We start from the raw sequence: 23,072 nt of genomic DNA, 5'->3' as shown, positions 1-23,072 counted from the left end.
GAATCATAAGAAGCAGTGAACAAAGATTCTTCGACATTGTGGTTGTTATAGGTAAATTATCCTATTGATGGAAGCATGTATGCGAGGCTACCGGTTGTCATATGCTGCAAACGGAGATGAATCGCCGGTGATAGGGGTTATAGTTCAAAGGAAGTTACTCATTCACATGTCAAATAAAAACAATAATAATAATAAAGCAATTGCTACCTCTTCTTCGATTCGTGTGTTTAGTTAAGAAACATAATTCAAGGTTGAAAAGACAAGTGCCAACCTTTCGATAAAGAATGAAATTTCAACAATTTTATGTGCATGTTATGTTGCACGTGCGTAGCCTGGATATATGGGTAATGAGATGAAATGGAGCACATATCGGCATCTTCTTTTTCGTTTACTACCTCTAAAAAAACAGACATTTTTCTATTATGAAAAAAAAAGACATTGATGTTTGATATGTACTATGTTGTGGTAAAAAAAATGATTAATTTATTCCCCAATATTCAGTTGTTTAGAAAAAAACTAGATCATAAGATTGAAATGCGTTTGCTAAAAAATTTAAATGATGGTACTATTTTCCAACAAGACAAGTTAATACAACTACACTTTGTCTTGTCCTTTTTTTGCCTTGCTGGATTTTTTTTGACAAATCTTTAATAAAACATATTAAATCGCTATTTATTAGTACTTTATGTTTTGGCTTTGGAACCCATGCATCAAATTGGACTCAACATGTTCGGGTTGGGGGTATATTTTGCCACAGGTGGTTTTCATTAAATGTCTTTTGGGATGGGAATTTGGCATATTCAATGCATCAAATATTACTCCCAAAATTGAAAACATTTATAAGCACATTACGACATGTAGATTTTTATAACAATTATTTAAAAGTTAGAATATATTGTTTCTAATTATCATAATATTTTAATATTTATGTATATAAGTAATATAGATGTAAAAATTAATAGAAAATATTTTAATATGGATATGAGTGAAATATTTGCATATAGATTGATTAATTCTTTTAAAATGGGCAACATATTTTTTTTATCTTTTTATCAAGACAAGATCAACTATATATAGAAGATAAATGTTTTATCTTTTATGTCACGGTAAGAAAAATAAACACAATAAATAATCACTTGAGTAATAAGTAACATCTCGTATCAATATTATGATTAGTGTTTTGTATCCATTTAACATTAGGTATGTGTTCTTGCACTTTTACTTAGACCCTAAGCTTTGGTTCTTATTCTTCCACTAAAAAGAGGAAGCTTTGCAACAAAGTCAATGTTAGTTCAAGAAAGAAGTTCAAGAATGGTGATGATGAGTTTTGGGAGATAAAAAGGTGTTAGAAAATAGTAATGTTGGGAACATGAGCATCTTGATGCTCATGAGAGAGAAAACATACACCTATGTGTTGTCTGTGTTGGGAGGTTAATGCTGATTAGATTGATAAGGAAGTTGTTGTTAGAGTTTTAGATGCGAACGTCAAGTTATAGTCTTATTTCTAAGAGATGAGTTTTTTCAAAAAATAATGTCTTCATTGACAATTGAGTTAAAGATTTTGTTACAAGAAAAAACTTACATAAATGAGATGAGATTGGTCTTCAATAAAATATGTTAAAGAATGACTTTAAATTTTCTATTGTTGGAGTCAACTATATGGGATAGACATTACTAATGCAAATTTTATTCTAATGTGTATTACAAGTATTTTAAGTAATTTGAATTTCCTTTTAATAGCATTATTTAAATTGTTGACTTTTAGCTTTTATATTTTTATTTTTAAAATATTTATTAAATTTTTTTATTATCTTTTTAAACATCTCATTTTATCTTTTTTAATTATTTAAAAAATTAGTTGTACGTTTCTGGAGCACTGTTCTAAAATAGTGCAACTTTAATCTCAACCACAGAAATCATCCAACGGCTTATAAAAGTGCTGGAGACAAAAATTTGCAGGAGAGGATCCGCTTTAGATGTATGTATAAACCCAACCCTGGCGGTTAATCTTTTTTCCTAATATGAATCATGTGTGCTTAGTTACTAAAAAGAAAAGAAAAACAAGAATCAAGACATCACACACTACGTATCTTGAAGCAGGATCTTTGGTCTAAGTAACGATTCTACCGAAGACGAAATTAGTAAAAAGAAGTATATAAAAAATTTCCAAAACCCTAAACCCTGAACCGGCGCAAGCAAGAACGCGGTTTGGAACTTGGAACCATTACAGAGTCCAGAGCAATGTGTACCCTCGAACCCGACGTCATCGGCATCCGCGGCTTCGAGCTACGCCTCATTCGCTGTACCATCACTTTCTCACAGCCCTCGGATTCCCGCCACGAACGTGAATCGTTGGATGGCCACATCAACGACCTCTTGAATTCCATCGAGCGCGGCAACTACGTCGAAGCACTCACCTCCGAACCTTCCTTCTCCCTCGTATTCCGACTCGACGGCCATGAATCGCTGCCACTCGACGCGGACCGAGTCTACTCCGAGTTGGTCCACCGCGCTGAGTCCTTCCTCAGAGACGCCGCCGCCGCCGAACAGCGTCGCAGGGCAATACTCGTCATGTGTATTGCCATCGCCGCATTTCTAGGGTTCACTCAATCCAACTTCACCGGGTAAAATTTCAAAGACCTGCCTCGTTTTTTTTTTTTAAATAGGCAAATGTTAATTGTTTAGTTTTTCTTAGGAGAGGGGATCTAATCCGTGACTTTCCCCTCTTTCCCTCTTCCCTTCTCCCTTAACCATCCAACCAACCAATCTTATATCTCCAACCCCCCCTCTCTCTGTTTTTTTTTTTCTTTTCATTTTTTCTCTCTTTATTTTTAATTAATTAGAGAATGAAACCGTTGCTACTATAGGCCTTTGAAAGGAACAGAGCTATCGAAATGTCCTCTGTGTTTGGATGGAAGTGATGAATGGGACAATTGGGCGCGGAATCAGTTCATGTCTGCTGGTTCTGACTTACTTGGAAAGTTCTCCAATCTTCAGGTACTCGTCTCATGCATTTCATGCCTAAAAACATGACTCAACTAAACTCAAGTAACCAATTCCTTACACGTTGTTGTTTTTACTCTTTATAGTACTTAGTTCTTGCCAAGATGTTGCTTATGCGGATGAAGGATTTGTCCGTCGAGATTGGAAGCCTTTCATGGTGGCTTGCCAGGGTTTTGCTTCTTCAACAGAGAGTTTTGGACGAGCGGTCTTCGTCCTTGTCTGATCTCTTGCACGTTTATATGGGCGAAGCTTTGCAGCAATTCAGCACTTCGAAACTAGTTCGGAGTTACTGGGAGGATGATCTACGTGATGGGGAGAGCTCTGCGATTGTCTCCGTGCTTCATTTAGAGGCTGGAATTATGGAATATTTATATGGGCGAGTTGACTCTTGCAGGTTAGTTGCTATCAACAGTGAACCATGAATTGTGTGATAGTATGATTCAAAATTGGTATCCTATCCTCATTATGCCTTTCTATGTTAGTGTTTTTTTGTTTATGCATTGTATAAAAGGGTCAAAAGGTGATATTTAGGTTTTTAATGTTTAAGGAAAAATATCAATGATGATGTGTATTCTTTAATATGCAATTGGAATGACTTTATTCTGCTTGCTTGGAGAATAGTAATATGCAAATAGAAATATTCACATTACTTTGTGATGTTATGGTGGTTCCTTTACTTTTCTGGGTTTATCAATCTGTTAAATAATTTAGAAAGTGAAATTGAAACTAACTAAAACCTTTTCATGGGGAAAGGGAGGGTTGGTTGTGGCACAAGTTGTTTTTACCTTTTCATGGGTCCTGTGTGCTTGCATTGCATAAACTGGCTCATCTTTGTATTCTTTCATTTATTTATCTTCATCAAAAAAGTAATTTTTAGATATAAGGTTTGGGGTGACATGTTCATCTAGCCTTTCTTCCTTCCTTCCTTTTTTGGTGGGTTGACTTGATGAGATGTGTTTGATTGATTTAACAGCTAGCATTGCATCTTACTCCTTGACTAGAGCACAAAGTTGTGACTGAAAGTGATTCACCTTGAAGTCTACAAATATGTTTCAGGAAAATGATTGATTAAAGTTTTGAAATAACTAAGCCTTTTATGATATGGCAAATGCTAACCTGTGCCCTTATGACACTAGTTAAGTAAGTAAAAGGGGAAAGTTTTTTATTGGGATGGGTACAAATGCGCTCCCATATGATTTCTAATAAATGTGCTCCCATATCATAAGGGCACTGGTTAGCAAGACTCTTATGATATTAGAAAAAAAAGGGACATTTGGTTTGTGAAAATGTTTTTTGATTTAATTTTCTTGTTTCACTTTTAATTTACAAAAAATCCACCTTGTTTTTACTCTATTTTCTGTTTTCAATAGTTTGTGTAGGAATCAATGAAAAAAACAAAATGTTGTTTTCATGATTTTTGATACAAATTTTTGAAGATAGGAATTGAAATGAAAATAAGGTGACATTTTTGTAATTAAAATCAAACCTGGAAATAAAAGGAAAACAGAAACATTTTCTGTAGTCAAATGGCTCCCAAGTATGTTGGAAGGCATTTCTGGAGAATACTATCTATATGTTGAAATAGTATGTTACTACTTTTGATTCTCCTGTGGTATCTTGAAGTACCTTATCCTTTCAGGATGCATTTTGAGTCAGCTGAGATGGCAGCTGGGCTTCAGCTTTCAGTTACTGGGGCACTTGGTTTCCGTACTGTACATCAGGTAAACATAGTAAACTGCATACTACATAACATGTTTTATGAAACTCATCTTTTAATATGTAATTTTTGGACATAGGCAGAACCAAAGGCACAGATGGTACTTGTTACAAACACAAGTACATCAAATGTGGATAACTGCCCCTTAACAGGTACTGGTATGCAAACGTGTGATTCCAACAATGGTGAGGATAACTGGAATTTGAATAAGCGTGAAACCTCTGAAGCATCTGACATACTTAGAATACCGAAGTTGTTAGAAAACGATGACTCTAAAACCAGGTCTCAAGGCATGGAAAACGGTGCCCATGTTACTCCAAGTTTGACAGCAACACAACAAGCTGTAATTCTGGCATATTGTCTTCTAATTGAGAAGAGCTCCCGACATGATGAATTGCAACGTAAGTTTCCTGAATTTATACATTCACGCATGATATTATGTCTAGCATGTGCATACTTACATATGAATCCCCTTTTTTGATCTTCCAATTTTGAAACTACCCCTGCTATGGGATTAAGTGGTCTTATAGCCTATTTATGGTGCTCAGCTTTGAAGAAGTGAAATAAAGTGTGGAAACTGGATCAATTCAATAGAAATTTTGGTTTACCTTGACTCAACCACTGTTCTCCTAGGTTACTGTTGTAACTGTGCAATTGTAGTTCAACATATGTTTCTAAATTTGTTCATATTTAGTTAAGGGATCAACCACTATTTCCCTTTCCCCCTCCTTTTACTTATAGCTAATTACAATTATTAATGTATTCTAAAAGAAGAAAAAACAAAATAGCTATGAGCCAGCTATTAGTTCACTCAATTTCTGGTTTGTGACTTGGTTTCAGGATGGGACATGGCCCCTTACATTGAGGCAATTAATTCCCAGCATTTGTTTTACTTCACTGTGAGTAGACAAAAATCTACAGCTTTTATTTGTTTAAAAATTAGGCTTTTCTGTACAAAACAGAGACAGCTTTGTTAATGCTTACGGTGTTTATTTTCCTTCATATAATGTTCTGCTTAATTTGTATAGTGTGCAATCCATTATCTGCATTTGATAATTTTTTTCTTTCCTGCTTTAGATACGGTGTTTATGCGATGTTTTACGTATTCGATGGGAGTCATCTCGTAGCCGAACTAAGGAGCGTGCCTTACTGATGATGGATAACTTGGTGACTATGTGTTGTGTTTTGGTTAGCACATTAACTTGGGAATTATACGAGTATATTGTTTGACACTTCATTTTCCTATATGTCTATTGTAATGAAAGGTTGTTATATTTTTTTTGTGACTAAAATATAGACATTAATCTTTTTCACACAATAAAACAGAATAAAACTGATTTAATTATTTTTTATTTATTATCTTTCATGTAGACATAAATTGGAATTTTGTGCAGATTGTATCCCACTTTACCCAGGCGATCCTCCTTTGCTCCAGGCCAGCACCCCAAAGGAAATTGCGCTGGATCTTGACTAGCTTGTCTGCTACAATGCTGGGTACCCTGAAAAATGAGAAAAAATATATAGGAAGCGCTATTAAGACTGCATTGATTAGTGTGACTCTCCCTCCCAAGGAAATGTGTTTTTGTTTCCATCTCGCAAGTTTTGCCTCACACTTCCTAATGATAGGGTCCCAGGTCTCTCTACGCCTTGGATTTGCCCCGATGGGGATACCAAGGTAGGAAAAAGGCAAAGACAGCAAGCTACAATTCATGAACTCTGCAGCTTCCTTACGCCACTAGTCTGGTACCGAGATTGCCCCAAAGCGGCTTTTTGCGAAATTAATTTTAAGACCAGAAGCTAGCTCAAAACCTCTGAGAATTGTTTTTATAACCCTCACATTCTCCATTGTTGCCTCCCCGAAGAAAATAGTATCATCGGCGTATTGTAAAATGCTGACGGGTTTCTTATATTTCCCCACAGCGAAGCTTTTATAGTGATTTCTAGCCACAGCCTCTCTCATTAGGCCAGTAAGACCTTCAGCAGCGATGTTGAACAGCAGGGGTGCAAGAGGATCTCCTTGTCGGAGACCTCTATGCGGAGAAAATTCTCTAGTAGGGCTTCCGTTAACCAAAATAGATACGGAGGCTGAACGGAGACATCCTATGATCCATTGAAGCCATTTGGGGCAAAAACCTAGTCTTGTCATCATATAAATTAAGAACTTCCATGAGAGAGAATCATAGGCTTTTTCATAGTCTACCTTAAACACCAAACAAGGTTTTTTACACCTTTTTGCCTCCTCCATAACTTCATTGGCAATCAGCACACCATGCAGCATATGCCTACCCTTTAGGAATGCAGTTTGTCTCTCATCAATTACATCCGGCAGCACTTTTTTCAATCTATTTGCCAATATCTTTGCCACAATCTTGTAGACACAACCTATTAATGAAATAGGCCTAAAATCATTGAGGGCCTGGGGATGCTTAACCTTGGGGATAAGGGCAATAAATGAAGCATTGCCACCCTTTGGAAAAATGCCATTGACATGGAATTCGTTTAGGAATCGAATGATGTCAGGTTTTAATCGCTCCCAAAAATGCTTAATGAATTTGAAATTCAAGCCATCGGGTCCTGGACTTTTGACGCTCCCACACTGCCAAACAGCTGACTTAATTTCCTCTTCCTGGAAGCGTTCAACCAGCATTTCATTTTGCTGCTGTCCAATACTGCGGAAATTTGCCCCATTAATTTATGGTCTGTCATAATCGGACTCACTGAATCTGATCTGAAAGAAATTGCGGACTGCTTTTACTCTATTTGGTTCCTCGACCCATGACCCTCCAATCATCACTCCATTTACTGCATTGGTCCTGTGGATATAGTTGATGAGCTTGTGGAAATAACTTGAATTACAGTCCCTCTCCCTGATCCATTTTGTCCTTGCCTTTTGTCTCAGCAAGGACTCATGGGCTTGGGCCGCTGTCCACTCCATAATAATTAATAGCAATAATAAATATCAGTAATCGATTATTAAATTTTGGTTCTAGCTTTTACTTATAATGTTTTTACCTTGCAGGCATGTGATCAAGAAAAAGAGCAAGGAAGCCTTTATTGCATTTAAAGAAGCCTTGAAATTCAAGTTCATATTTATCCCTTTAATTAAATTTCCTTTGCATCATAAATATGGGCATATGCTTACATAATGCTCACATATATTCAATAATGTAGTGTGTGTGTACGAGTTGGGGGAATAGCAATTGGCGTTAAAAAGAAAAGTTTCCCTCACATAGCTTTTGTTTTTTTCCCTTGGAAAGCCAAATTTCCCCGTTGAATGTGGTTTGGAAGTGTTTCCAAACACACCCGTATTGGTTCATAATCATTTGATGAAGCCTTGAAATTCAAGTTTCTTATTCATCCTTCTATTAAACTTCCTTTGCGAGTTTGCGTCATAAATATGGGCATAAGCTTGCATCCGCAGATGCATACATACATACATACATACATTGCAAATTCAACGGTCTTAGAATAAATAGTAAGTTAGTAACACAATGATATTTGGTAAGACGGACGAAACAGCTGGCAACTATGGGAGAACTACAGCCATGCTGCTGTTGACATTGGCAATATCAGTCAGGTATCTGCTGTTTTTGGTTTCTCTTCCTTTGTTGGTCAAATTAAGTCTATGATACATATGGGTCTTTTATATGACTTGAAGTAATAGAATTTTTTTTTTCCAGTTTTGTTCTCTATCCTGCATGCTATGTGTCTTGTATGGCATCTTCCTTAGGCTATTTTTATATTGATGGAAAGGAATAAATTGAAGTGGAAAGGAATGGAATGCATTAATTACCTTGTTTGAATTATTTAAAAATTCTTGAAACAGAACCTAATGAGATTGTCCATTGCATCCAATCCCCAGCCCTTGTTTGGGGGTACGTGATGGAGCTAAGTTTTGTTCAAACAATGGTATGATAATTTTATTCCATTCCACTCATCAGTAGATATCTAGACGGTTACTTGCTAAAGCTTAAAAAAGTGATTTTAAGATTGTGTAAAAATGTATTGTTTTAAAAGTTTTATGAAATCCTTCCAGCTTAAAAAAGTTTTAAGTACCTAATCCTGTTTGAAATTTCAACTTATTTCAGATAATAGTAAGTTCCACCAGTGAAATGATGTATTGATGTTTTTCAATACCTAGCAAATATGAATCTAAGTCTTGAAAACATTCGGCATGTGGAGGTCACTAGCTTAATTTACAGAAACTAAAATTCTTCAACTATTAAATTGAAATAAACTCATTTTATGTAGCCTCATTTAAGATAATACCACCCCCTTCAAATTTATTTTTAAGATAATACCAGTGCTTTCCTTTGAAACTTAGCACTTGAAATATATTCAGTTATAAACTTTTCAGTGATTGTCACGTTCAATACTGACTTCATTTTTGTGGGTCATACAAACATGATATAAGGGGCATAATTAAGCTCTTATATTCAATAAAATTATTTTGAAAGGCTGAGCTTGTGAAAATGGCTTATGACCCTTTTATAACTTTTAGCTTACTAGGAGTTATAAGGTTGGGTGGGTGGTAAAAGGAGAAGGGAGGGAGGGAAAGGTCATGGGTTCGATTTCCCCTGCTAACAAAAAACTAATAATTAAAAACAAATATTTGCCGATAAAAAAAAAAACTTTTAGCTTACTAAAAGTAAATTATGCTGTCATAAGGCACTTTCACAAGCTTAGCCAAATGCATTTAATTCAGAGTTAGTGCATATATGATAAACTCAAATAAGCTGTGTAGAAACTCTTCCAAATGTAACTATATTTTTGAAAGTTGAAGCTGATATAGTGGAAAAAATGAAATTTAAAGGCTTTTTTAGTTTAGTAATTAATTTTAAATAACATGACATAAAATTCAAGTGTGGTGTACTAAGAAATAACTCTAGTAAAGGCATAGCTTCTTTTGGTTGTTCATTGATTGGTTTGTTAAATTCTTTTTTAGGCACTGGAAGGTGTCCAGATGATTTTGAATATGAGCAATAATAAGAGAGTTGATTGCGAATTATTGGAAAGAATCACTAAGGAGGTGGAAAAGCGGCTTTCAACAAGTAACGTGCCCCCTTTGATAACTGACAATAAGCCTAAAACAGATCAATTCTGCATTGTTGATCCTGGATCAGAAAATCAAGAGCAAGTATCTGGAGCATCTGTTACAGGAAGATCACGTGAAACTGAACAATTATTGTTATTACTTGGAAAAGTTTTACAGCAGGTACCTCAATTCCATCAAGAGTCTGTTTTGTATATCCCTTCTACTTAAAGTGATTGATGAGAAATCCTCGATCCACTGGTAATGTAGCTAAAGTGCATTGTGCTTAGCTGTAAATAGCCTCAAACTGTTAGACTGCCAGTGACAGAATGACAGTGCAATGTAATACTGTTTGCTCAGCAAGTAAAATAAAGGTTAATAATTAATACTCTGATACAGATAATTAAAACTGGGAGTGGATGTGGACCAGAAATCTGGGGCTTATATGCCAAATGGCACAGAATTAATGGAGATCTCATGATGTGTTCTGAAGCCCTCTTAAAGCAAGTTAGGTCACTCCAGGTATGTCTATATTCTTTTTTCTTAAAAATTTGAAATACTATATATAACATTCTATTGATATTCTTTTTTGTCATTTATTGACATTTTATTTTAGAAATATAATTATAAAAAATGGTGTCAATTTGGATTATGTGTTGATACACAACAAGAATAAGACTTGTAAACCCATATTGAAGATCTGTTCAATTACATTGCTACAACCATATATATTTGCAAAATAAAAATCACATGCGGTGTTTTGTTCGTTTGTTGTGATGTTTTCTGTAGTAATGTTTTAACAAAAATGGGGACAACGGTATTTTTATCTATTGATTATCGAGATCAGCGATCCCTGTCTGCCTTTGATCTTTTTGATTTTTGACCTATTTGCTAGCTCTCTAAAATCCCTTATACTTTGTTGTCCTAATTATAGTTTTCATAAGCAATTCACGAGTATGATTGTGATTGTATTCTCAGGGATCTGATACATGGAAGGACCGAGACCGGTTCAAAAAGTTTGCAAAAGTTTCTTTGGAACTTTGCCAGGTGTACGTGGAATTTTTTTCATCTACTGGTAGTATTAAACAATTGTCTACAGCTGAGATGCACTTGAAGAATGTCATCAGACAGGCAAGATAATTTTTGTTAAGTTTTTTATGTTCAAGCCTTAAGGATTGAAGAAGTCAAGAAACATTGCATTCTTTGCGTACTTTACACTTATTTAAATTTGTTCTGTTTGCATGTGTTGCCCATCCCGTAAAAGTTTTTATAATTTATTACTTGTATGCTCAGGCTCAGAGCTTCACCGATACAGAAGAGTTCAGGGATCTTCAGGCTTGCTATGATGAAGTGAAAATTAAACTCCAATCGAACTCAATGCCTAGCTAAAATCTTGTTGAAGGTATTATTCGATTTATCATGCAAGTTCTAACCTGCTGAGGCATCTATTAAGAGTCTCTGTGCATGTAGCTTCCTAATTTTCATCAACAGGGAATGTCAAGAGGTTGCTTTCAGAATCTTGAATGTGGCAAATATTTAATATCACTGATTGGAGTTAAAGGACGTGCTTCGTATCATATGATATCGTATGTATTGCATATTAAATTAAACATTCTCAAATGAAAGCGCAATTTTGTCATGGCCATCTCCCCTGCTCCTCATGGTCAAATTACATCTTTTACGTGGAACTATCTAACTGCTTTCAATTATTTGATTTGGTTTGTTTGATGATCTCATTTAGAATTTGGGACAAGAGCAAGAGTTTTCATTCTTTAATGTTAATACTTAGAATAAATAGTTTTTTTTTATCCATAGAAATTGAATTCGGATATTAAACATTTAGCTATTTTGTTTACTTATCTAAATTAATTATATACTTTTTATTACTTCAAATATTTTTATCATTTTAACATAAAAAATATCCTTATAATATACATTATACTTGTTAGTTTCTTAAATAATTGCAGTATTGCTTTATATATATATATATATATATATATATACACTTGAATGATAAAAACATAAAATAGGACAATGTAAAAAAAGTAAACATGTTTTTATCAACAGACTTGTACATAACAAACATCTAACAAATTTGTGTATATGTTCTATTTTTTTTTTTTTGAGAATGTTCTAAATTTTAACAAATTTAAATTCCTAATCTTTACAAGAATATTTTTTAAAATTTTATCTATAAATTAAAATAGCTTTTAAATTTTTAAATTCCATATTACCCTATTTAAGTTTGTTGACATTACTAAACCACCCTAGTGTATCTGGTTATTTGATTCTTCAAATTGTGCATTGAACAACTAACCTTATTCTGATATGACTGATTCATGTGACAATGGTTTGATAATTTGGTAGTCCATGCTTGTTTGTTATGTAATTTGATTTTCATATATATTTGAATTGTGAATCGATTAGAAATTATTCTGACTTTTAAAATAATCATTATTAAAACATTAAGTTAATATTGGGCCTATATATAGCTATAGCCGAAGGCAAATCTGTATCTATTGTACAAAGAAATGATTTTTAACTAAAAAAATATGAAAAAAATGAACTTTTCTTTTGCTGAATACAAAATTAGAGTTAGAAAAAAAAGATATATTACATATTTACATATTCAGGAATTAGAATTTGCCAAATTTGGTTGATATGTATTGTTTTCGAAGGGTTTTTTCCTGCATATAAAAAATTACCACTTTTTCTAAATTAATGTATAGCCAAGCGTACATTTAGTTGATCAATAATATTCCAAGAAAATATAACATGTTCCGCCCACAATTCATCAATTTAAAGTGACTTTAGAAAGTCCAAATCATTTCTTTAAGATACAAAATGAATTCCTGAACATGTAATAAGTGGTTTCTACAATATACTTTTAACCGGTTATTATGATAAACAATTATATAAAATAAATTTGATGTTTAGATATATTTAAGTGAAAATATTCTTAAAACTATATGTTGCTTATAGATAACTTAAAAAGAACGACTTTTATAGTAAAATTATAGAAAACAATATAAAGTTATTAATAATAATCAAACTTGTATTTAAAACAAACAATCCTTAAGAATAAAATTATAAAAAAATAATAATAAGAAAATAATTTAATATCTTTTAAGTTATAAATTTTGAAATTTGGCTTATAATTAAAAAAATTACCATAAAAGTTTTTTTTTATCATATTGATAATTTTACCATACATTTTACAAACAATTGTATTCCTTGAAAAAGATTTTTATGACGGAAATAGACGCACTAAGTTTTACTTACCATGCATGTTCCCCTTGCTATTCCGAATCGTTTGATTTTTAAGACTTGGACAAGCATTAGTTTTGGCCAGGTCCAAACCCCACTCTCATCTTCCTCACCCGCACGAGCAGGGAAGTATATTTTGAAATTAACAATGATAAGACACCCACAAGATATGCTGAACGATATTGTAGAAATTCTATATATATAAATATGGCAACTTGTTACCAAATAGGTCAAGTACAAGTTCTAACAAGATAGTTTCAGCTAATACGTTAAATACGGGTAAAGCCTCTACCTAAAGAAGGCCTATACTAAAGGAACTCATAATATTACCCAATAAGTCGAGAAAACAACCAATTTCATTACCACTGAAGACCCTACCTACCTTAAGTCATAACCAAGTATACTGTAAAAGGCCAGTCAGACATATCAACAGTTTGCAGCTCAGCCAGCAGGGTGAGACTCAACCTCTTTTCTGAACTTAGTGGTTGGCATAGATTTTCAGGATCAGGTTGTTAATGCTGTACAATATCTAAACTCTACCAGTTTTAAGAGTAACAGAGAAAAACTTATGAACGAAAGGGTGGTTATATCCTATCCTATAGCCTCAGATACTTTGGAGTGATGTCTACTTCATTGCCAGCATACCATATACAGTATTCGATACCTCCAACAGCTGCTGTTCCATTTTTTCTTTCCATTTGTATAAATCCATAAACATCTCCTGTGAGAAAACATCATAAATATTGAATACATTGTGCTAAAATAAATAAAAATATTAAAAAAATATAACAAGTGACATGTACACACTGTCAACATCACCTGAAACATGATCAATGAGTTGTTGTCATGGTCTGACTTCGAATTAACAGTTGTAGAAGAATCAGGGGTTACATTAGGTTGATCTTCTAGTTTACCAGGTACTAACTCCAGCACATCGCTATTATTTTGAGGGCAAAAATGAGGACATACTATAACAAAAATAACAATTATGACATTGACTTCACAGATCTTACCTCCTCTTGTTAGTCAGTTCTTCACTGGGTGGCTGTGTTGGTATGGTTGTGTTGGGATCTTCAAGTATAACCTCTTGTGGAACATTAAGTAGCTCCGGATTCCCAATCCAAGTTGCAAATGCATCTTCCTGAATATTGTCTAGGTTGGTACTTTCTATCCAATCTTGCCACCTTTCTGAAGGAGGACTATTAGTGGTGCACTCCCTAGATGCTTGAAGATCATTCAATTTATCAGTTATTTCCATAAGTTGTTGCTCAACTGTAGTTTTCCAAATCATCAATTCACCATACTTCCCCTGTCAATATATAAAACTACAGTGAGCCAGAGATAAAATTGTCAGCATCATCAACAACAACAATCTCACTACATGAGATCAACTATATGATTTATTCGACACCATTGAGCTAGGTTAAAAACTTATCATGAATATTATTCACCATGAGATTCCTTTAAATAATCTCCTCTAATGTCCTTCATGGTCTCCCTCTACCCCATTTTCACAGGGCTAAAAAACTTATGTGAGCCAGAGATCACATAAGTGAACAAATCAACCAACTAAAAGATAAGCATTCAACAATAACATGTATCCCATTAAATCTTAATACATAGATAAACAAATCAACCAACTAAAAGATGAACATTCAACATAACATATATCCCATTAAATCTTAATACATAAGTAAACAAATCAACCAACTAAAAGAAAAACATTCAACATAACATGAATCCCATTAAATCTTAAAAGGATGAAAAAGTGATGCCAATATACTTCTTAGATACCTGAATATCCTTCAAAGAAGTCATGATTTCAGTAAGGCGATGGTCAGTCATAAATTTCCACTTTACAGATTCCTTGTGTGTCTCCTGCCATAGCAACTCAAAACAAAACATCATAAAGTGCTGCAAGAGAAGACAGCAAACCATTGAATTAACAAATTATTCAACATTCACCTCCACCATGTTAATATCACTTTTCTCTTCCTTCTTGGCAATGAGCTCATGCATATCTCTGTTATACAAGTAAAATCATTAGAGGAAATAAAATAGCAACCGTACAAATTAAGTTGATATTCAGTTTCCAAGTTCAATACTTCTTCATTTGCATCAATTCTATTTTAAGCTGTTTCAATTCACCAGAAGAATCAATATTCTGGGAGGGGGCACCAGCTTCCCTATATGTAGATGGCGGTATCCAGTAAGGGTCCTGCACCCCTGCCTCCTGGCGCACCTTGTCCAAGTCAGCACTCTCCAACCAATACTCCATGATTCCATTGGTGTTGAACCATCTTCGGAAACGCTCAGTCCCTCCAGGTGCCACTTTACCATCAATGTGCTTCAGTAAGTGGTCTAAAAGTCCAGTATCTCCAATGTGTTTGCGGGCAGCTAATCTTAGTGCAGGTCGGGTTATTGGGTTTTCAAATGTCGCCCCTTCAGCCTTTAGTACCTCCCACATGTTTTGCTCGGCCAATTGATACCTACATTACATGATTACATCATGTATTTATAATTATATTTTTATTTTGGTGCACACGTCATGTATATATATATGGTAGAAATAAGGAAGATAACACAAAAAGAATATCACATATTTCCTTTACCTCTCAGCTGACCATCTATCCCTACTATCATGCTTCTTTCTCTTAGACTTGCTACTGCTTTGCTTCCCATGAGACTCCTCTTTCACCTCTTTAAGCTGACTAAGGCTAAGGCGTTTCCTTTTCTTAGTTTCAGGCACAAAGACGGGTTCAGTTTTACTTATTTTTTCTTCATCATTTGATTCCTCTCCCTTAGAAGTATCAGCAGTTCCATCTTCCTCATGCCGACCAATGAACATGAGTCGATGATGAGCATCCCACTGATCCATCCCTGCAGCAGAGTTAAACTATCTCAAGTGGTCTGTTGATCCTTGCAATTTCTGTACACTCCAGAAGAAGCACAAATGGATCTTGAGTGTAATCATCCACATTAGCAACACAAAACAAATTAACAAAAAAACCCAAATGCTTAGTGAGCAATCCTTTCGATAACAAAGGTTAATTTAATTGAATATTCCACGTGACATGAATCCATCATAGTGCAACATGGCATCATGATTTACAAGTTCAAAAAAATATGAGTATAAACAAAATTCTTACAGCATTAACCTGCTGCTTCATATTATATCCCAAAGCAGTAAGCCACAGACAGCAACTCCTACATGCCATGGTGATGCTTTCACCGAAAGCCTTTCAATGAATTGAAAGCCTTTCGGCCATCAAGGCTCCCCCAGAACATAACAACAAAATGAACTTAGCTTGCTATTGGTGGAAGTAACCAAGACCTAACATGGACTGTACTGTACCACAAAATCATCCAACCATTTAGACCTACGTGAAATATTAATTTTCAAAAATTTTATTTCAAGGCAAGCCACAAAAATTAGAGCAATTACACCTCAAGATCTTTTTTAATGAAAGAGCCACTAAATCCCCCGCAATGTGAAAAGAACCCACAATGATCCTTGAACTACCAATACAAAGTCATGTTCACAATCAAAGTTCGTTATATTATAACGAAGAAAGTGGGAAACTCAAACATACCCAATAGCTCTTAACGTTAAGGAACACTACCAAAAAGTTCTATTTAGAAGAAATTCCCACTTTAGAACACTGGGCACTGCACACACAAGTGCCCAGAAAATGCTTTTCTAACTGTTACATTACATACCCAGAGGCAAAACACAGTTAACATACCCTACAATAAAGATCTCTCACACTTATCAAACGATTAATCTCACCAAAACACAGTGGCATCAAAAGCAAATCTGAGAACGCAAAATCCCCATAATCCACAAAGAAAATCGGCAAAACATGCTCGATTCGTGTCCAATGCGATGATATTAGGGCAACGGGAAACCCAAATCCCCAATTCAGAAAGAACCAAAACGAAAAACCTAAGAATCGTAAGTGCGAAGCGAATTGAGGAACAGAAGAAAACAGAAAGAAAGAGGTGAAATCGGAAATGGAAGCGTACCAATCGGTGCATAAACGAAAGTTGAAGCGCGAAAGAGAAAGAGAGACAGTGGCCGACAGCACTGTGCGACCAAATGAAATGAAACGAACAGAAAACCTCAAACAAAACCCGTGCCTGCCGCTCCAAATAACATTGTGTTTTTTTATTATTATTTTACCTTCTCTCATAAAATTCCCAAGCTAAACCCTAACCGCCAAAACCCTGAAATCATTACTCGCTAATTATAAAATAATTACTTTTAATCAGAATCTTGGGTCCCAGTTTTTCTCTTGGTGGCCACGAGTAATGTCGTACATTTTTATTGGTATATATAAACGACTTATAGGATGAACCAACTTTGCACCTCCAAACGTGGTGGATCACTTTTGAGACATATTCGTAAATGCCTTATATTTTACTGTGGTCTCTCACAATAATTTGCAATCCTTAGACTATGTTGGACTCTATATATCTTATACGTTTTTCCTCTAAGATCTGCATAGTCAATTCCTCTACAAATTGTCGTCGATGTTGTTTCAACGTGATGGCTACATAATTGCGCCTCTCATAGGTTTCTTTCTCTCCTACCTCTCTTGTTCTTCTTCCTCGCAAGCACCACACCATACCATTGTCGTTATTGCTCATCCAACAATCATACATTTTCTTTTCTTATGTTCGAGGATTTTTCCGTGACTATTAAAAAACTGATTTTGTTTCTTCTTCATGTCCTGAGTAAGAGGAAAATGGTTTGAAGATGGTACATTAACAAGGCGTCAGAGGTGCTGCATTTGTAATCATTGTCGATGGTGCGTTAGTATTGACTTGGAGCTGATGTGTGCCCCCGATAGTGTGGAGAGAAAAAAATGAAACGTTGTTGTAAAAAATTGCTACCAATGATGGCACATGATGGTCGACGCCGAGAAGTGATAAAAGATTACTCAAATCCAGGGAAAGAAAAAAATATGGTGTGCAAGCTGCACCATATTGAAGTCAGGATAAATATAATTTAAAGGCCAAAAGTATTGGTACATGGTGGACCTCCTGATAATATTATGGGTGTCTTCCCATTTTATCACTTATTTCTTATCACAAAAATTTGAGTTTCAAAAAAGCAATTTATGATAATTTAAAAATATGTCTTGTATAATAATCAACTATCATATAATTTCATAATAAAATATACATCATCATCCCTTTTTAGAAGATAATGATCAACTCACATCATTAAAAGATAGTAATATAATAACTAAAACATATAATATTTATATGTGATGGAACATAAAACACATAGTACAAATTGGTCCGAATCCTAAAGGTTAAATTATATATTCATTAATTTAATGATAAAATCTTTTAGATAATATCAATATATTATCAAGAAAACACATTCTCAAGAATTCATATCATGAATTCATACCATGGAAGTTTAGAAAAAGTTGGTTTAGTCACCTCTTGAAGCAAAAATCTTGTATTCTTCGTTGTTCTTTTTTTTCTCTACCAATTGCGTTGAAAGAATTTTTTTATTTTTTTTTTCTTCGTCCTTGAACAGCCCACTAATATCAAGAGAAATTGTTTATGTGTGTGATTCTAAAAGAAAGAACTCTATACCCTTATATAAAAATTATACATAATTTGAAATTTGTTTAACCGATCTTTCTTTATTTATTATTTATATTTTCTTCAATCAATCCAATATATTATTATACGAACATCTTTTCAAAATAAAAATAACAATCTGATATTTTAAAACAATATAATCTATTTTTTCGTTAATAAAAGATATATTTAGATATCTTTATCTAAATAATTATTGGATCATTTTTTTAATGTTACATGTATAACATGATATTCAAAGCATTATGCATTTGTCTTTGTCTTGGACTTTGTTTACAAATTAATGAAGTATAAGAATTTTTTACAAATATACCCTTTCATTAAAAAAAATTGCATCCTAATGATTAAATCATCTCCTCAACAACTTTGACATTTTATTTTTTGTGTTTTTATATTCATAGAATCACATTATAGAAGTCAATGATTGATTGCTATAGTCAAAATTGGTATGCCAATTGAAAAATAAACACATGTAATGCTTAAGAATAATGTCAAATATAAAAACTTCAGACAATAAAAAATACCTAAAAATGTACCATAAACACTACTTCAAAGTAGACCAAAGACAGTGTAGGACTGCGGAGGAGTAATACAGTGCAACAATTGTGGAGATCGAAGCTTTTGGACAAGCTTTTGTAATTGTAAAAAGGATAATGTAGTGATTTTGCGTAATTGTGAGAAAGGGTACTAAAATTGATTTATGACAATCATAACACACATATATAGTACAGATTTATGCGCGCACACACACTGTACAGATTTATGACCTAATATCTCATTATCTCTTGTTGCATTTCAAAGTCACCTAACATATATATGTATGTAAAGTTATGTGACAAGAATTTAAGGATTTCTAAATTGCATATTAACTTTCAGTTTACGCTCTCGACATTCAACGAAAATCATTTTTTTAGAAGAATTTAATTAGTTTCTTAAAAAAAAGAATTTAATTAGAAGAGATTAATTTTTATGCACGCACAATACTAAAAGACTTTTACACTATATCAATCAATTAAAAGTTATAACATATATAACTTTTAAGTAATTTTAATTAAAGTCAATAAACTCATTGTTCATAATTAATTTTTTTTTGGGTAATAATGTAATAGCTTTTTACACGGTTAGTTTACTGTGAACTATTTTTTGTAATTAGAATGGATGAACTGGTTATTTTACATATTGTAATTGTTATATATGTAATTAGAATGGATGAACAGATTATTTTCAAAATTATACTTGAGATATTTCTCAATTAAGTAATTTAAAAGCATAAAAAATACACTAATACTGTATATGAAAACAATAAAGTATTCTGAGAATAATTAGTGTTTTTAGTTTGTTAAGACCAACTTGAGTCAGAAAGTGAGTTTTCACCTAAAAGATAATCGCTAATTTGTTTAAAAATACAATTTTTAATCTACTGGCCCAAATTGGTTTACTAATAGGATGACCCAATACGTTACAAATTTTTGCTTTAGTCAATGATTAATTGGTGGAATAATTAAAACTATTGTATCAAACTTTTCCATAATAATTTGCATAATGAAAATAAACCAAACCTATTAGGGTCAACTTATTGATGGATGATTTAGATAAATTATACGGAGTTGGGGGTTCAAACTTTATCGTAGTAATTATGCAGGTAAAAAAATACCTAACTATAAATAAGGTAATTTTTAAAATAACTTAACTATTTATCAAAAATCTATTTAAAAAATTATGAATATATTAATATATTTTTAACTTGAAGCGTATTTTTTATACAATTAATCCTTATGTCCAAAATATGGCTCTGTAAGCTATATGCCTAAATCCTAAACAGTAAGCACACGTACGTACCCACACATGCAGCCTATCAAACACGAGTGCCTTCGTGTATTTATATATTCAAGAATTATCTTGAGTCATGCACTTAAGCTTGCAATTTGTTAATAAATTCCCCTCACCATACAGTGTTGGAGAACCCTTCCACATTACTTTTCTGATTTATATCTCACTTTCAAATCTGGTTACCAAGTGACTCAGGAGCAGCTTAATTTCTCCATGCCCGCTTAATGAACATGGCCTGATCCTCAGAATAATTAAGAGAGGTTTCATATATTAATTTGCATGATTCACCAAAAAAAATACATATTAATTTGTATGTATGTACATAGATGACCTTTGGCTAAAGCTCAATTAATTTATAGTTCACTTTCATCCACCATGAGCATGAGCATCTTGTTTAGCCTCCACTTATTAGATTGGAGTATGGTTTTTACACTCAATGAAAATTGATATAAGGATCCTATATATTTTGAATCTCTAGCAAGCTGAACCTAATCTAGTAAGAAAAAAAAAGTAAGGGTTAATTAAGTTTTTTAATCCCTTAATTTTTTTAGATTTCAATTTTTAATCTTTTAAACAAATTTATACAACTTTTAATCCTTCATTAATCTTTTGTCAGTAATTTTAGTTTTTTTATTTTTTTATTTCTTTGTTTATTTTTATTACTTAAAATTAGTATTTGTTTTGTCAATTTTTAGTCTTTTATTTATTTTATACTTAAAACTACTCTTGAGCAATTAAAATAAATAAAAAAAAATTAAAAATGGACAAAAGAATTTAAAAGAACTAAAAATGATGACGGAAAGGAAAGTTAATGAAAGATTAAAAGTTGTTAAAATATTTTGAGGAACTAAAAATTATAATATGAAAAAGTTGAAGAATTAAAAATTTAATTAACCCAAAAAGTAAACTAATCCTAATATATACTAAAAAGTTTAAAATTTCGTACTTCTTAGTTGGTAAATAAATGTACGATCATAAGGGACTGTTGGTTTAGCTAGGTTCCCATGTCTAGGAGCTAAGTTATAATTATTAATTAAGGTGAATAAAACATTGTCAAAACTTAAGAGCTCTCTATTCAAAGATTGAAGTCTGAAGAGCTAAGAGAAATTTAATATGTAAATTAAGACCTTTAACATAACAGCTTATTAAGTGCTCCATTAATTCAAAGATTGAGCGTACGTTATATTTCTCTCAATCTTTTTAAAATTTTGTTCTCAAAATTTGTCGTACCTGTTAAGTAAACTTTGGGTACTTGTATTTGCAAGTTATGTAGACTTTGGATTCTTCTTTTTTATAAACAGATTTTATTGATGTCAGACCTTTTCCCAAGCAACTTAACTAATGAAATTTTTATTCCTTAATTAATTTACATTTTAATAAAAGATTTTTATAAATATCGCTTCAATCTTTTTTTAATCATCAGTAGTCTATTTTTCTTTTGTATTAACTCGTTTTCTATTCAATTAAAGAACTAGTATCAGTTTTTCAGTTGAAAATTTTAAAAGAAAATCATGAAAATTGGAAATATATTATATGGAAGGAAAATATGGTAAGCAAGTGGTCCATTTTTTTAAAATGATTTGGAATGGAACTTTGAAACTATGGAATTAAGGTTCAATTATGGATTTAGAATTCTATCAATCCCAATTGTAGAAGCTACTTTTTAGAAAGAAAAAAAAATATGTTTTACTTATTCAAATTCTAAAGTCCTTCTCTTATTAGATATGTTTCCCACTAAATAACAATAACCCTAATCATTTTTGCTTACTTTGAAAATGATTTAAAAATTAAGGTTCATTAGGTTTTATGATACTAGCTTCTTTCCCAATCTTTTTATTGATTTGGAGTGGAACTATGAAACTATGGAACTAAGGTTCGATTATGGATTTAGAATTCTATCAAACCCACTTGAAGAAACGACATTTTAGAGAAAAAGAAGTTTTCCTTATTCGAATTCTGAAGTCCTTCTCCTCCTCTTTATATCAATAAATATGTTTTGCTTATAAAAAAAGTCCTTTTCTTGTTAGATATTTCCTCCCACTAAATAACATTACCCATTATCATTTTGATTTACTTTGAAAATGAATTAAAATTAAGGTTAGGTTTTAAGATTGTTTCTTTGTCCATTTTTGTATGTGTGTGACATGAAGGGCTTTCAAAATCTAGATGTTAAATTAATAATCTTGATTAGAAATAATATTAAAAAATAGATGTATTATATAATAAGTGAGTCTGGCTAATTAGTGTCTTTAAGGGGTATATTCAATTAAGATTTTAAAAAATTATTTTGATAAAAAAAAATCTTGTGCATTTCAAAAGACTTTATATAGAAATGAAATGAATTTTAAAAAAAATTATGATTAGAATTTTGTAGTTTGGATTTTAATGAATTTACAATAAATGAATTTATAAGATTTGAAAGAATTTTATGGATTTACAATATTTTAAAGGATTCTTGAAATTTTGAAAAAATATTCAAATTTTAACAAATAAATTATAAGTTTTGAATTTTCGCAAACAATCCACTTGATGGAAATTTCACAAACAACTTGCGGGCATGATTTAATGGAGAAGTTATGAAGATATTAATAAGTTGTTGAAGAA

General features: G+C 32.7%; 2 protein-coding genes across 6 annotated transcripts; one reads left to right on the top strand and one right to left on the bottom strand.

Annotated features, from left to right (window-relative positions):
- Positions 1-1,993: 1,993 nt before the first annotated feature.
- LOC114415834 lies at positions 1,994-11,397 on the top strand. Its single transcript, XM_028380700.1, has 14 exons — positions 1,994-2,624; positions 2,868-2,997; positions 3,090-3,397; positions 4,643-4,724; positions 4,800-5,121; positions 5,561-5,619; positions 5,798-5,908; positions 6,115-6,396; positions 7,711-7,802; positions 8,231-8,297; positions 9,666-9,935; positions 10,152-10,274; positions 10,731-10,883; positions 11,046-11,397. The coding sequence occupies exons 1-14, from the start codon at positions 2,242-2,244 to the stop codon at positions 11,139-11,141; spliced, it is 2,478 nt and encodes an 825-aa protein (XP_028236501.1). The 5' UTR covers positions 1,994-2,241; the 3' UTR covers positions 11,142-11,397.
- A 1,790-nt stretch (positions 11,398-13,187) lies between these two features.
- LOC114415939 (protein DYAD-like) lies at positions 13,188-17,297 on the bottom strand. 5 transcript variants are annotated; one of them, XM_028380802.1, is made up of 9 exons: positions 17,046-17,297; positions 16,169-16,368; positions 15,632-15,948; positions 15,125-15,508; positions 14,985-15,042; positions 14,814-14,897; positions 14,033-14,328; positions 13,839-13,956; positions 13,188-13,740 (listed from the first exon to the last, which is right to left on the bottom strand). In XM_028380802.1, exons 3-9 carry the CDS (start codon positions 15,895-15,897, stop codon positions 13,645-13,647), a joined length of 1,302 nt encoding a protein of 433 aa, XP_028236603.1. In that variant the 5' UTR covers positions 15,898-15,948; positions 16,169-16,368; positions 17,046-17,297; the 3' UTR covers positions 13,188-13,644. The 5 variants fall into 5 exon arrangements, with proteins under 5 accessions (XP_028236603.1, XP_028236606.1, XP_028236604.1 ...); XM_028380805.1 differs by having other exon boundaries at positions 15,632-15,899; XM_028380803.1 differs by having other exon boundaries at positions 16,169-16,363.
- Positions 17,298-23,072: the final 5,775 nt, after the last annotated feature.

This window comes from Glycine soja, chromosome 6 (assembly GCF_004193775.1).
Source record: "Glycine soja cultivar W05 chromosome 6, ASM419377v2, whole genome shotgun sequence".
NCBI classification, from domain to species: domain Eukaryota; kingdom Viridiplantae; phylum Streptophyta; class Magnoliopsida; order Fabales; family Fabaceae; genus Glycine; species Glycine soja.
The sequence above is the reverse complement of the archived record's forward strand: the minus strand, read 5'-3'. Positions and strand labels throughout refer to the sequence as shown.